The following is a 15858-nucleotide window of genomic DNA, read 5'->3' as shown; positions in this document are numbered from 1 at the left end:
ACCAATTGATTTAAAAAAATCCAGAGAATCAATTTCCATGACAAAACACACTTTTTGAGAAACTTTGAAAACTCAAAAACAGAGTGAAAATGACAATTTTGCAATATTATATTGGTTGTTAATTAATAATCTAAATTTTGTTACAATAATTTGTAAAACAATCAATCAATATTTAAATAAAGACAAATAGCCAGAAAAAGAAACTTTATTCGAAAATAAAAAAATCCAGTATGGCGCCCATAAGACAAATGAAGGCTGATGATAGTAAGTAAAAACCGAAACGTCGGATCTCAAATATGACATTGCCACGTTGTTGAGAAGAAAAAGTGACAATTCTAAAGTGTCATTCATTTTATATTTTTCAGCAGATGTATGAACAAAAAAATACAAACTTAATTAAAAAATATCTCCGAAAGTAATCGGAATTTTTGAATGTACTGTATCTCTTACCGTTTTCGAGATCCCCATACTTATACACGAATTTGTGGCACCCTGTATAAACATGCTTTTAAAAGAAAATTATGTAGAGTATGCCCTTTTCATGCAATTAATTGAGTTATTTCATTGTTATTAATTATTCAGGGTGTACGTTTTTCAAATCCTATCTTACTTGAAAAGAAGGAGTTGCAATATCATGTAGATTAAACGCAGGATTAAAAAGTGAACAGATTGACTGTCCACTTGGCTCTGTTAATGTCAAATGTCAAAACTAGAATTGTTATTTTTCCGACACACTTTGCTATAACCTTTAATAGCTCGCTTATATGACGACCTACGTTAAAAACAGGAACTATAAACTTGACATTTAAAATTCCAGTTCTACGTCACTGCTATTCCAGGCATTTTCAACATTTCTCGTCTTTAAAAATTCAAAGTTAGTAAAACTGAATGAGTACAATAAAATGTATACAATAACTTTCCATATGCTCGTAAATAGAAATTGTAAACTTACCGCTTGTTGTTGCAACAAAGCTGCTTGCTGTTTGGCCAACATTGATTGTTGATCCTGTCCAGAATACTGCCCCATAGGATCGTAAGGTGGAGGCGGCATCATCAACGGAACCAAAGGAGGCTGCAGATTCATTGCAGCTAAAGCATTCAGTCCTAAAGGAAGTCCCATGCCCATCATCTGCATCACTGGATTGAAGTTCAACTGCTGCAGTTGCATAACGTTCAAGGCTGCTTGCATTTCAGACATTTGCTGAGCTAAAGCCATCGGGTTCTGAGCCATAGTTTGAGCTAACATAGCTTGAATGTTGGCTGGTAAAGAGTCGGTGGAGCTTGCGGGAGTTGTACTGCTCGTTGGAGTGCTGGGGGCGGTGGAAGTGGCTTCGGGTGGTGTTGGTAAATTTAGTTTTACATGTAAAGTTTCTTTGCTTTCCTCCAACTCTTTTTCGGGGGTGGTTTCTGGACTTGCACCGGTTGGGGTGGTTACCTGAGGTAAAGCGTTAGTTGTAGAACTGGTAGCGGCAGTAACCACCACCGTTTTCTTTTCAATCTCGCTTTTGAGTTGCTGGGCGTATTTTTCCAGGTATTCCAGAGGTACCACATCTTTATGAACTTCCTCACAGTGACTCTTTAACACCCAAACACTCGAAAACTCTTTGTTACAAGTTTGGCACATGGATTTATTCACTTCACTTGCATTCTCCTCCTCCTTATCACTCAGCGGGGTTACTTTTTCTTCTTCTTGACACTTTTCTTGTTTAAGTTCGGTTTCTTCACTGGTCACCTCAGGCACAACTTCGGAAATAACTTCCTCACTGCACTCAACTTCTTTCATTTTCTGCTCGGCTTCTGCCTGACGCTGACGTCTCTGATGAGTCTCATTGTATTGCATCACTATATCGAACCCATAACCTTCTAAAAGGTGTTTGTAAATTGGTAAACCTTTTTTGCCTTTTTGTGCATCTTGATCACTGTCCGACCGGTCATCGTTAGTACCCGGCAGCACTGCCATAGGCGTAGCGAACAAGCAATATAGCTGGTGCGCGCTCAACTGGTCCTGGGTGGCAAACGACGCGCCGCATTTAGGGCAAGTCCCTTGAATACCTGTAGGGCTAGGAGGGGTGGGGCAGGGTTGTTTTCCCGCATCCCCACTACTCGGTGTCGGAGATGGATGTTTCGGAGACTGAACGACGTCCGGTTGTTCAATTAAAGGTTTTGATAAATCGATTTGTCCGGTCATAGCCAAATCTTGCAATTTACTAGCCCTAGTTTGATGCAATACACTTCTCATATGTATATCTAAGGTGCTTCCTTGAGTGTAAGCCACTTTGCATATATTACATCTGTATTTTTTCTTATCGTCTTCCTCACTTGATGTACTTTTTGGTGTCAATGATAAATTTTGCGCCTGCGTTGTACCGATCACTGGTGACACGGGCGAGTTATTGTTGTTATTAGCCTGTTCTTGCATAGCACGTTTCAGTTTATGCAAATGGCTCACTGAGTTGTAATGCACCAGCAGGATGTTTTTCTGCGTAAAGCTTTCTTTGCATACGTCACACTTGTATGGTCTGTTCGGATCAAGGTATTTTTCCATAGGGTAGGTTAGTTTTTCTCCTTTGCGATGTAGGAGAGTTTTGTTGTGAGCAGTCAGGTAACTCTGACGAGTGAAAGCCACTCTACATCTATGGCATTTGTACTTTCTGTTAGGGTCGTTGTAGCTGTCCTCAGCCATAGCTTGACTGTTCAAATAGTCCTCCAGAAACTGCTGATCTTTATATACAATGCTATCATCCGAATTTTCTCCATCATTCTGATTGCTATCATCCAAACTGGTCTCTTTATTGTCATCTCCTTCGGCAGCAGCACTTTCCTCTTCCCTCAAACTTTCTTTTTTCAACAAATCATTGGTAGAATTATCCAAAATTTGGCCTTGAAGCCCAGCAAGCAATAAAGGATTGTTCATCAAACTTTGCTTGTAGGCATTCAACTCTTCATCAGTTAATTCAGAATGTACACTTTCCACATGCTTATGCAAGGCTACCAAAGACCGAAAACTTCTTCCGCATAGTACACATTTAGTAGCATCCCGGATCATATGATACTGCGAGTGAAGTTGTAACTTTTCAAGAGTTTTGAAAGCCAAAGAACACTGGTTGCAACGATATTTGTACACGTGCTTTTCACTCACTGACATATTGGCCACAGAGTTCTTGGCATGCACCTCTTTGAAATGCATTTGAAGTGTGTGGGCAGTAGGAAAAAATTGATTGCAACCCTTTTTCCAACACACATAACCAGGACCGCTAGGGGTTTGCTTCACTTCCAACTGATGACCAGTCTCGTTCTGATGATGACACAGTTCATCCACGTTGCGGAACGTCTTGAAACAGGTACTACATCGTTCACTTTCATTTTCGTTGTTGTCATCACTGCCTGGTGACATCAAGTCAGGGTTTTCTTCACCAGTCACATTATCTTGAAACTTCTCCTGCTTTGAGTCCCTGGAAGACACTGAATTGGGGGAGACTTGATTCTGCACCACCGTGGATGAAGCATTGTTGTTTGGTGTTGAGGTTCGCGACGACTGGTTGAGCCAATGACTTTGATCAACCAACATCAGTAATCTTTGCAAACCCTCGCTGTTGACCGAATGAACTTGCATGACGTGTCGTTCTAGTTTGGTCCGATCCTTAAATATGTCTTGGCACAAAGGGCAGGGTATGCCAGGATGTTGCATCTCCTGTTGTTGCAGGTTAGGACCGTGTTGGGCTAGGACGTGAGCTTGGATGCGCATTTCACTGTCGCTGCTATAGTCGCAGTATGGGCAAATATGCGAACCGGAGCTCATGTCCAAGTGGCTGGGTTCCTCCAGGTCGCTAACTTCTGTTTTGATTTGATTGGGAGTGTCTATGTGAGATAGTTCAGAACCCATGCTATCTCGTCGTTCTGAAAACAAAAGAAACAATAAGATTAATGAAGACACAACTTGATGAAATAAACAGTAAAAATCAATATTAATTTAACTTTTTTATTTTAATCAAATCAAGGCTTAGTAATGTAGCAGCAAAACGTAATGAAACGTAAAATGTTGCAATTAAAACATTTGATAATGTGCTAAAAAGTAACTTTACTGCATGTTTGTAATGTGTTTAAAGGTTGCTTGTAGTTGGAAATAGTCTTCTTTATAAAAGTTAATCTGAAAGTATTTAAAAATATTTTCGTTTGTATTAAAAATAATCACTACTACTTGATTGAAAGTGAATATTATGATTGAAGAGTGAAATTAATCCGAGTTTAAGTGTACATTATCAATTTTGATCCTCAAGAGTTTTTTTAAATTGAAGTATCCTCAAATACATTGTAATGACATAATACAGTAATTATTACTTATTATAAGTGCAAGTGGTACCTCAAAACTAGGAAATTTTGATTTTTTATTTTTATAGCCTTCTTTAGAGTACCTACTAAGGAAGTAGGGGGTCGTTCAACTAATTTTATTATTAGAAATCAAACTTTAGAATCCTTATTACTCTTAATTAAATAGAGATTATTGCTACATGACATTTTGATCCTCCTAACCCATATGAACTAAAGGACTACTTTATATCGTTATTTGCGTAAAACTTGCGTAAATCACAACACTGTTGGTAGTATTAGTGATTGGTCAAGAAAAATCAGCAAATTAAATGCAATTTTTTTACGAAAAACCGTTTTTACGTAAACAATTTAAACCTTACACGCGGATGACACTGCATTCTTTACCAGAAGGAGAAACCGCTGATGTTCGATCTCGTACTACGTAGAAGAGAATGCAGCACTGAAGAGATCGTGCTTTAAACTGAAGATATTTCCAGTGGAAAAGTATGTTCCTCGTTTCTCGAAGAAGAGACGTGAATTAAAGGTCAATCCTAATTTTTGATACTAAAGTGCTGTCTGAAATCGTCTCAAGAAAGACAACTATGAATATTTCAACGAATGAATGAGAAAATGGTTTAATCAGTGTTTCATTCTTCATGAACAGAATGAACAGTTTTCTCTCTGATCCCATATGGATTTACTCCTATCTTAACTCCTAAAAGCACAGCTTCATTTCTAATCATTAGGTATTTTGCAATATAAATACAACTTCAGCCAACCAAAGGTGGTTGTTGTTTTGTCAAATTTTGAACCTCGATGTATGTGGTTTGCTGCTATATTTATACCGTAACAATATTATGATAATACCCGCAACGGTTCCCAAATAGGAATTTTAGACCAATTATTAGTTCAAAAAACCGAAAATTGGCACCCTTACCAAAAAAGTGCGTGTTCGCTTTGGTACCCTTCAGGGTACCGACCATATGCATCTAAAACGAGTAGGTTTTCAATACCGGGCAGAATTACGAAAATTATTTATACCAGGAATATAATACGTTCCAACGTTTAAGGTCTCTAATTAGGCCCTCAACCTCCGTTCAAAGGCGGTATGACACCCTTAGGGCTCAGGCACTGAATAGGGCCCATTGTTCTTTTCGACAATTGTTGGGCCCGGTGTTCTGAAGAAAAGATGAGACGACGGTATCATACCCCTAATAATGTGTATGTGTTTTGGTCGATCCTACTTAACAGACCATATTTAGGTAAAAAAATGTGCATACAGCGGATTTATTTACCATAATATTCAAGAACACAATATCTGTTTTGGAAATTCGATATGATCCAGATTACAATACTGGGTGAAACATTTTTACACAGTTGTACTGGATTGCTCATCAATTCAATTATATTGTTCCCCTCACTCACTATTTTTTAATGAATCACAGATATCGAATTATTTACAATACGATAACTGAATTTCAGTAAACACATGTGTTTTCCAAAACGGAACACAACAGATAAACCTAATTCAAACATCTTGGCAGTCATTACAACATATTATCATCGACCGAGTCATAGACGTCGCATTCGTAAACCGTAATTACGGTCGTTATTTCAAAATTTGAATAATTACACGTATTCAGTGCATTTTTACACTCTAATTAAATATTATGACTGTTGAAGCATTACGATGGTAGCCAGAGGCGCGATTACATATGACCGGTTTCATCAAAACCAAAGTGGTTCGATAGAGGTGACGTGGATATAAGAAAATGATTTTATGTTAGTACCTTTTGGGGAAACTAATCGTTCTGGTTAATCGGTACTTAATTATGCAGTTGTTATATCAGAAAAACGATTAACATTTGATTTATTGAGACGAGACATGGAGCCTAAAGTACCAGAGTAGAGGTTAAGATTTTAAATTATACACATTTAAACGAATACTATGCAATATTTTGATGACTGATGAAGAAAATACTTATGTTCTTGTTATGTCTTAGTCAGATTATTTGTAGCTGTTGTCCAAATATGGATAATTATATTATAAAATGCATGTACTGGAATGTGTATGTACTTAAATATTCAGTTCAGTTGAATAGGCTAAACCTAACCACGTTGCCAACTAGGACATACTAATATAATGAGAAGATGCAAGTCATTCGCAAGATTTTCAAAAAAATATCCTTATTACAGAAAATAAAAATCTTCTTAAATTTTTTATAGACTAATGCATAAATTTCGCAGAGTAATATATTATCACTATTTCAGTTTTGAAGTAAATTAATTCCCTACAAGGTTTTGCTTTTACCGAAATTTATCTAAATCCTGACAGTAATTACTAACCAGACAAAAAGAAGACCTCAACAAATTGCCAAAACAGTTTACTTGTGGCATTTTCGACCACTCTGACAACATAATGCTAAATAGCAGGAGAGACAACGCAAATAAACACAGTTCTCCTTCAAATTGTTTTGCGTCAATTTAGAAATGATTGTTATAAAACATTCAGTTTTTGACAATAAACAGAAACAACTCACCAGGTGTCAGTCGTTGTTGTTGCGCTTGTTCACCAGGTCCAGGAACCACATGAAACACCTCTCCAATCTCCGGAGATGTTTCCTTTCCTTCAGCCCTCCATCGCATTTGGTGCAAATGTTCCATCTGGAGATGTTTCAGCGATTTAACATGTTGCAGCAAAGACAGCCGATTGGCGGCCGAGAACCCACACAACGAACAATGAAACACTCTGGATTGGTTTGGTTGCAAGCTTGCGCATCGTTCTAGGAGATGTTTCAACAATGCCACTCCGGCATCGTGTCTTCCTGCAGCTGAATGGAGTTGTAGTTTGTGCGCTGAGTTTGTGTAGTAATCGCAGGCATTGCACCGGATTTGGACACCGCCTGGTGCAGAAGCGTACTTCAGTTTCCACTCATTCCTGGCACCGCCCTCTTTGACATGGTTGACGTGCTGCAGCCTTTGGAGATGTTTGTCAGTCTTGCAGTGTAGTTGGAAATTTGCTTTGAGATTCGTTTTGTAGGTGCAGAGTTTGCAGACGTAATGCCCGGCCACAACAGCCAAAATTTCTTGTTCCCTCAGTCTAGTTCTGTCTAATGCTAAGTGTCTTCCCAAGTCTTCCAAAGAGTCAGTTTGGAAAACGTTACATACGCAACATTGATAAGTCTTGTCGGGGTCTGGATCCGCCGGTTCTGGAGGGGGTTCCATCGTTTCTGGGTTGAGTCCCAAATCAGAGTGAGCAGCCATCTCCGCAGGTCCTGCGTGGCCTGGCAGTTGGCCACCCGTCATCATTTGAATCAGAAGAGCTTGGTTGTAAGCCATGTCAGCCAAAGCAGCTTCTGGTTTATCTCCAAGTCCTGGATACATTCCATACAGACTTTCTATATGTTGCTGGGGGTGTTGTTGGTGTAACAAACTTAATGTTTGCATATGTTTCACATTTTGTTGTAATACTAGGTAGTTATGCGTGTGTTTTTCGCTGGTTTCATGTATTCTCATATTTCTGGCCACGTTCGTTTCATAGTTGCATACCCCACATCTAAAGCTATTTTTTGGTTTGTGTCCGGAACTTACAGGAGAATGGTGTAAAGACGGGGCTTTGGGTGAGGTTTGTCTAGATTCCCCGTTTGGTCCTCCACCGTTCTGTAGCTCTTGCACGTTATTTAAGTGTTTGTCCGATTGCATATGAATGCTCAAGTTACCTTTTGTGGTAGTGGAATAGTTGCACGCTTCACACCTGTAAGGTTTGTACCCGCAGGTGTAAGTTTCACCTCTGGCCAGCCGCGGATGCTGCTGTCCAGCTATGCAGTAGATGCAGCTGGTTTCAGCTTCAGGATGTTTTTCCTTCATGTGAATTTCTAACGTTTCTTGGTACTTATAATGCCAGTTACATTTGGGACATTTCAACGTTTTGCAGGAATTTCTGCTGTGAACGTTTGCGAGACCTGCAGGTCCCAAACGACCCGAAGCCAAGATCATCTCACATCTTTGGCATTCGATTCCTGATGGTCTGCCTTGCAAGTGTTCCGGACATACACCTATCGTTGTACCCGTCATAAAAGCGGGAGGAGAAACAAAAGGTGGACTTGGTGATTTTCCTGGTTTCGATTGCGCTTGCTGCTGATGAGTATTAGTCCTGTTGGTTATTAAAGAGGTTTGTTGTTGTACTAGTTGAGATTCCGTAGTGACGGGACTTCCTAACGGTTCAAGTAATGAAACCATCGGCCGTTTTTCTGCTCCCACGCACTGCAAAATGGCACCACAGTCTTGGGCAAGCACTTCTCGTTCGGCGTCCTGCAACGAGACACCGTGCTCGGAGCTCGCGTGATTTGCGAACGATCTCGCGAATCCGAATGATAACCGACACACAAAACACATCAAAATCGGTTTGATTGGCAAGGAAGCCGGTCTGGGCGGCCGAGCATCCCGTAATGCAACCACCCTGTAACTATGCACTGCCGGTAGCTCAGAAGGCCTCGTTGCCTGTCTGAGCATCCGCGAAACGTACACCGCTTGCAACGGCGGCCCATTTTCTGGCACTGTTGGCGTCTGAAGCTCACCGTCGCTTTCTGAGTCTTCGATTATGTACGCCGATCCGTCCGGGTTGTAGACGATTTTTCCGGCGAATTGTTCCACGTCCGATGTGGAGGCGGCAGGGGATGGCAAACGTGTGCTGGGGGGCGGCGGCGACGTCCCCGGCGCTGCCGGGGGTGGTGAAGCCTCTTGTTCCGGGCTCATAGCGGCGTCGGGCCGCGTCGTCGGCTCAGGAGCCGCTGACGACGTGGGCATTGCGATGCATCACATGGCAGCCTGATCGACGCCCTGCAAACAACAACCACCAATTAATCCCCTGACACCTATTCATCTTTTTTAATTTAGTTTTAAATACATTTGACCTTCTTCGATATCATAGTTTCTCCAAGAAGTCAATTTCCTGGATGAACCATCAACCTACACTTCTCTAAACAATTCTGTAATTCTGTGACTAAACCAAGATCAATTTTATCTTGAGTCTTATAGAACTTATTTCTCTTTAAAAAAAATATATATTTAAATCAAAAAGACAGCTATACTGAATTGAATAACAATTGGAGGTTTTAGAAGCAAAAGGTCTTCAGTTCCTAATTTAATAATTTTAAGTTGACTTTAGTCTAGTTATCACAGCAAAAGATTGATTTAAGTTCCAGACGTCTGTGAAAATTATGGAATCTATAGTTTCTGTCAGAAAATGTCGTCGTATCGTTCATTTGGGATAAGAGAAAATGCCAGACCACTAGACACTTGTACAAAACTCACTTATCCCCTTCACTCCGCACAGCAAAAATTATATCACTAGTAAGTTTAATTAGTTATTTCTTTATTGCGTTTTAATGCTTCAATGAATTGTTTAGTTTTAGTATTCTGGGATGGTTCTTCCTGTTACACGAGAAAGTAGTTCTTAAGTAGGGAAATGATTTCGGTCTCGTAGTGAACTTGAATTAGTGCGTTTCTTGAGAAGATAATCATTAGTATATCGAGTAAAATTTGTATAAATAGTACCTACAGTCAAAAAATGTGTCATTATATTATAAACTGTAACTATTTTTTTTTTCAAATTTAGTACAAAATTATAATATGTTTTAAAATAGCTTTCCTGTAATTAACATTTACCAAATTTACGTAAGCACTTACGTGTGGAAAAAAGTGAATTATGACAAATAGCAACCTAACAACAGCTTCATCCACCATGAAACGATAATTATTTTCTGGTTCACAACTAAAATAATTAAACTTCTTTCTCTTTTGCCTATTGTAGAGCAATTATCTGTCATGTTATAATAACAGGATGTCAACGGTATTTAGTACATTTTGTATATATTTTTTTTCGTCAAATTACACATTCTGTTGTAACGCGAATTCGCGGTTAGTAACGATACGGGGGGGTCTCGAGAAGAAGCGTGATTTTCGTGAGTAATCTGATAAGGTAAACTAATCGAAACAATGGGCGACAGGACAAAGCCCGACGCTGTTTTGTTCGCACTTGTGCGTCTTTTGTTTGGGTTAAATCGGACCTTATCTTTGGCCTTCGATCTTAAGTCCTTCTCGCTTTGCAACAAATTTATTTATTTTTTTTTTGGGTGAGATATAAGGGCTAGACAGATGTAATAACACCTTGCTACACTTCAACACCATGACATAATAAATTCGTAGCCTATTTTTAAAATTCCTTCTAATTATGACTGATGATGATTAAACCGTCAGCAAGAATGATGGCTTTGGCACCTTTTTAATCATTTTTCTTAATTAAGAACAGGATGTTCCTGTAATTAGTAGACTTATATAAATATTGGGTATATAGTGATGCAACTGTGTACGCACTCGGAGATATTTCATACATTTCCAACCGGTTTTATTTAGAATGGTCAAGTGTAACCAAATCAGTCCGTCAGGGGGGTACTACATCCAAATTGCAGGGAACTAATTCAACTGAGACGCACATATGACGTCGTGAAAATGTTTGTAAAACTCCAGGTTGCCTAAAGGCTCATAAGCAGGCAAAGATTAGCAGTAACGATAGTGATTATGGTCGTACCTTTATCCAGCACGATGGGTACCGCCTAAAGTGTCGACGAGCCCGGCGCACGCAATCGTCTGTAACGTTTCATGCCATTTACTGTTAGTACTCTCTTGGCTAAAGAATCTTACCACTCAGATTCTTTGTTGCATTATTCTGATAAATCAATTTAATTCAGACTGAACAATGGTCTAATCATTAAATTAAGAAAAGTCTGCACAATTAACAATCAATATTGCAAAATGTAAGTATAATACAAATTATGTCAACAATCAAGTCAAAATTTGGTGACGAAACAATGTAATTAATAAAAACAAAATCTGTGGAAACAGGTCCAAATATGGTTGGGATAGTCTAGCAAAAACAATTTTTTTTTAAAATATTTTGAAAGTAACATCAGTAATTTCGATCTGAAGAAAGGTAAGATAGAAACAGTGTTTTACTCTACCTTTTGTTAGGAAAAGCCTTTCAAATATTGAAACTTCACAGGTTATCATACCGAAAACTATCCTAAACCGATGAAAAGGTAATAAAAAAGCTTTAGAAAAGTGTGGTGATATTACAGGGTGTTGCTTTTTCTATAACACAGTATCATCGGTTTAAAAAAAAATGTTAGATACTTTCAGTTTGAGTAACCAGAGAAAAGTAAAAGTCAGTAGGGAATACTGTCGTAGAAGCTAGATTAGGTTAGTGAGTTTTACAGAAATTTTCTGCTTTTACAAAACATTGGCAAAATTTATTTAAAGATCGATTGATGATGGAGCTTCTGTATCCTGCGTCTATTTCACCTTGAGAAAACAATATTCCACTTTGACAAAATATACTAACTAACTAACTTGATGTCACATATCAATTATGAGAATAAACAAATTAGGTTGTGGTTACCAGCTGTCAAAATATAGTCAAATCAAGTATTCATGTTGTAGAAGTTAAAAATTGTTCCTATCACTTTCGTATAGGAGAACTGATTGACAGCAAAGGGCATATTAGTAGCAAAGAACCTTAAATTAGGTGAAATAAGTACAAAAAAAGCATTTTAAAATTTTCCAAAAAAATTGAAAGAATGGGGGGGTGTTAGGGGTCTTTTTTTACTGCTTTTTACAGAAAATTCAAAATGGCGACCTGTAATGCCATTTTGTCTGTCATTTATTGAAACTACGTGAAATTTCCTTTAAAATGAGGTGCAAGTCAACAATTTGTCAGAAAATTCAAAATGGCGCCATGGAACGTCATTTTGTCTCTCATTTATTGAAACTACGTGAAATTTCCTTTAAAATGAGGTGCAAGTCAATATTTTGACACAAAATTCAAAATGGCGGCCTGGAACCGTCAAAAAATACAACTTTTTTATTTGTCAAGTTACATTTAACGTCTCGGTGTCATTTTATGTTAGAATTTCCCGGAAAAGACGCTGGTGCAGTCGGTTTTTTGATATCTCAAAAACTAACAGAGTTAGGTCTAAAATTTAATATTTTAACCATTTTTTTGCCAGAAACTCGGCCGGATTAAGAGATACATGAAATCTGATTTTTGAAAATTGTTTGCAACAATTTTAAATGTGAACCAATCTTTTGATTTAGGATCACAAAACAGAGACTGTTCCCCACCGGAATCATTGCAATATTTAACAATTTGACCAGAAATAATAATTCTAGGCCACACAAAACAAAAGCAAACAAGAGCAAGCGAGATAGCGGCAAATCGTGAGACAAAGAGGAACGGGCCACGATCTATGTAATTGATGTCCCTGGGCGATGCAATCAAGGCGCTTGCAAAAGTTAAACGTATTCAAGTCTGGGTCGCAAGCCGGCTTGAACAATATCGAATATTAAAGCCGAAAATTACAACTCAACTTAGGAATTATAAACGGGAAAGTATTAGGGCCCGCTGGGCTAATGTCGATAAGCACTGGTAATTCCCGTGCGTTACCGTACGGTAAATGGTTCTCGTAATAACTGTGGTTGGGTGCATGGTAAGGGTGAACAAAAACGTGGAGGTGGAGTTTTGGATGTTTTCGACCCACATCATTAATTGTAAGGGAAAAAGTGACTTCCATTTAACTTAATTCAATTAGTTTGCCTATGAAACGGTGCGTTTCCATGGTTTTTTGTGTTTGTCCGCTTTTAATTACCTCGGGTGACGCAAGCAGAAATTGTTAAAACTTTAATATTACACTTTTTAGCTGATACGTATTCATTAAAAGTTTCGGAATTTCAATTTATTACGATTCGTAACACTGGTTCTTTCGGACCCGGGTTAGGAAAAATATGTAATTAATAAACCGATTGAACAAGAGAGAACCACTGCAACTTCCTGGTTCAAAATGTCACAAGCGAAAGTGTTCTTAATTTTTCCATCACTGGTCAGCGTATTCTTAAGGGTGAATCTCGTCTTTATATTCAGATACATTATCCTATCCAGGTGGTATCGTGTGAGTTCGTTGTTATTTAATTTCACACATTGATAACGGCCGCTAATTCCCGACCAATATTTCCAAAGATAAACAAATAATATAGGTTTCAAGATATCGTCTTAAATGCAGCTACTTAGCAGAGTTTACACAGCTTGCATTATTTAAGAGATTAGACCGTCTCTGACTAATAAACCGTATCCTTTAATCCATGCAAAGCTTTAATAGAACTTTGAACCCGTATACAGTGAATTCAACTATTTAACGGAATTTTATATAGTTTTTTTCCAAACATTGGAAATAGTCTGTCTGTTCCATAAGCTTACCTACAAGCCATACCAAGTTAGTCAAAAAATTATAACTAATTCATATTATATTAGATGAAAATTATATTTAATCGTGTGTTTCGGATTTTCAAATAAAATTAGAAATTTTGATCGTCGTAAAATCAAACCACCTAATTAGTTCAAATTAAGTGCTTTTCTGTTGCTTTCTTGTGTAGATTTCTAGGTCACTCAACGTCTTTATTAGATACATGGTTTTTCTTTTATGTTGGATTTCAGAAAGTTTTTCTAAAACTACATTACTTCAAGTACCTGTTTGTAATTTACGTTTTCAAACACTTTTTCAAATAGCCTCAAAGTTATTCAAGCCCTTTGCAGAAAGTTTCTAGGTTTCTAACAACCTTATTGTTGATAGATAAATGCTATACAGCTAAAATGCAAATATTCATTCATTTTATTTAAAAATAAACATCCTTTCATCGAAATAATTTTGATTGGTCTTAATATTCCATTAATAAAATTATGTAACTGTAACTGAGTGTAACAATCCAGATGCGTTCAGATCTGGCAACGCTGCCGCAGAGTTATAGCGTACTAGATATTGTATCTATGTTTCTCTATCAGTTACACGGTTTTTCTATGGCCAGAACAAAGTCTTCTTCTTCTTATTCAAATTTAAGATCTCGCGATCTGTTAGTTTTGCAGGTTCTTCTGGATCAGTTCCTGGGAGGTGGACTACCAGCTGCTTGCATCTCTTAGGTGGTCTTCCGGGTGCTCTTTTCCCGATTGGTTTCCCTTCAAGTGCGATGCGTGGCAGTCTTCCCTCTTCCATTCTTCTCACGTGAGCGTACCAATATCTTTTTCTTTGTCTCTCCTAATGTCAGTGTTCCCCCTGTCTATTCTTGTTTTTCCCATTATAGTCCTGAGCGTTTTCATTTCGGCTACTCGAAGCATTCTTTATGTTTTGTTGGTTTCTATTTTGTATGTCCTAATTGGCCTGATACAAGTCTTATAGATCCTGGCCTTGTTTGTGAACCAATGTTTTGACAGTTATACTAGCACAAGACTACTTTCATTGTGGTTCTTTCAAAAAACACACCTAGCCTTCATCATTTTCTTGAAATCCCCCAAAATGCCTTAATTTATCTTGTCATTTTCTCCAAAAATAAATTTCTAAGAATTTTCCATCTCTAACCCCATTGCTGCAAATATGGATTTAGCGGGAGAGAAGACATGCTGATAATGCCTTATATAACGTAAGTCAAAGACATTTTAGAAGCATTTAGAATGGGTAATTAAAAACGTGACGTGGTTCCGCTTTATTTGATTTAGATAACAATTAAAACAAAAGAAAAGAAAGTTTTTTAAACTACAGACTGTAAATTTATTGTTATAAAAAAACGCGGGGTCGGTCAAGCTCAGACATGCGTGACTAGGCCGGGTTTGCGTGCCCGCCAGTGATTACCGCACCAATCAGTCTAAATTACCTTTTCGGTAAATTAAAATTGCGCGATTTCAGTTAAAAAATGATCGATAAGCCATAGATCTTTTAGTTTGAAGAGCCCCTCGAAGCCCCCGCTGTAAATATGATTGGTATTCAGTTCGTTACGGAAGGTAAACAACCTCTGATGGTTCGAAGGAATACCAAACCGAAACGGTTATCAGTGAAATTAATTCCGAATTCTGGTTTTTTTTCTCCTTTATGAAGCGTGGGTGAACGTAATTTACTGTTTTTATTCTTGGAGAAAGTTTTCGGCAAAAGCCAGTTTGTAAATCTTAAGTTATGTCTCAATAATAGAATCACGTAGTCTCGTATAAAAATCATAAAAGCTCCAAGAAAACGCGATCGTAAAAAGAGTCTGATCGCTAGTTTTATATGGTCGGATGGGTAAAAACAAGTTTTCCGTTCTCTTTTCAGATAAATGCGGAAAATTTAAACGATGGTACCCGGTACAGTGAATGAAGACTACCGATAGTACCGGCCTACACAGATGGTGCCGCGAAGAACACGCCCTACGATGAAAACAAATGATGCGTCAGACGGTGCATGGCACACCAAAATATTAATAATTCTCCCTCGGGTTTCTACCTGAAGACCTGTTGCCCGTATTTGCGTAATTTACACTAAACAGAAGTGACGACAGGTGAAGAACAAATTTGCAGTACCTTTTAACGGCCACGCCACTGACTTTAACAAGGAAAAAACAGCCTGAACTGGGGAAAACACAAGATGATCAGTACGACAATCAACGCGGTGTTTTACTGTTACGCTACATAACATGTGT

General features: G+C 38.2%; 1 protein-coding gene across 4 annotated transcripts in view; it reads right to left on the bottom strand.

The window, feature by feature from the left end:
• The window catches only part of zfh2 (Zn finger homeodomain 2), a 78900-nt gene that overhangs the window by 47313 nt on the left and 15729 nt on the right, over positions 1-15858 (bottom strand). For all 4 annotated transcript variants that reach the window (XM_081984413.1, XM_081984412.1, XM_081984414.1 and 1 more), the window contains exons 2-3: positions 6849-9147; positions 953-3897 (exon numbers count right to left, since the gene is read on the bottom strand). In XM_081984413.1, coding sequence (XP_081840539.1) covers positions 953-3897; positions 6849-9114 — 5211 coding nt within the window. In that variant the 5' untranslated portion in view covers positions 9115-9147. The remainder of the gene's footprint in view (positions 1-952; positions 3898-6848; positions 9148-15858) is intronic.

This window comes from Ips typographus, linkage group LG7 (assembly GCF_016097725.1).
Source record: "Ips typographus isolate SLU linkage group LG7, UJ_Ityp_2.0, whole genome shotgun sequence".
NCBI classification, from domain to species: domain Eukaryota; kingdom Metazoa; phylum Arthropoda; class Insecta; order Coleoptera; family Curculionidae; genus Ips; species Ips typographus.
The sequence above is the reverse complement of the archived record's forward strand: the minus strand, read 5'-3'. Positions and strand labels throughout refer to the sequence as shown.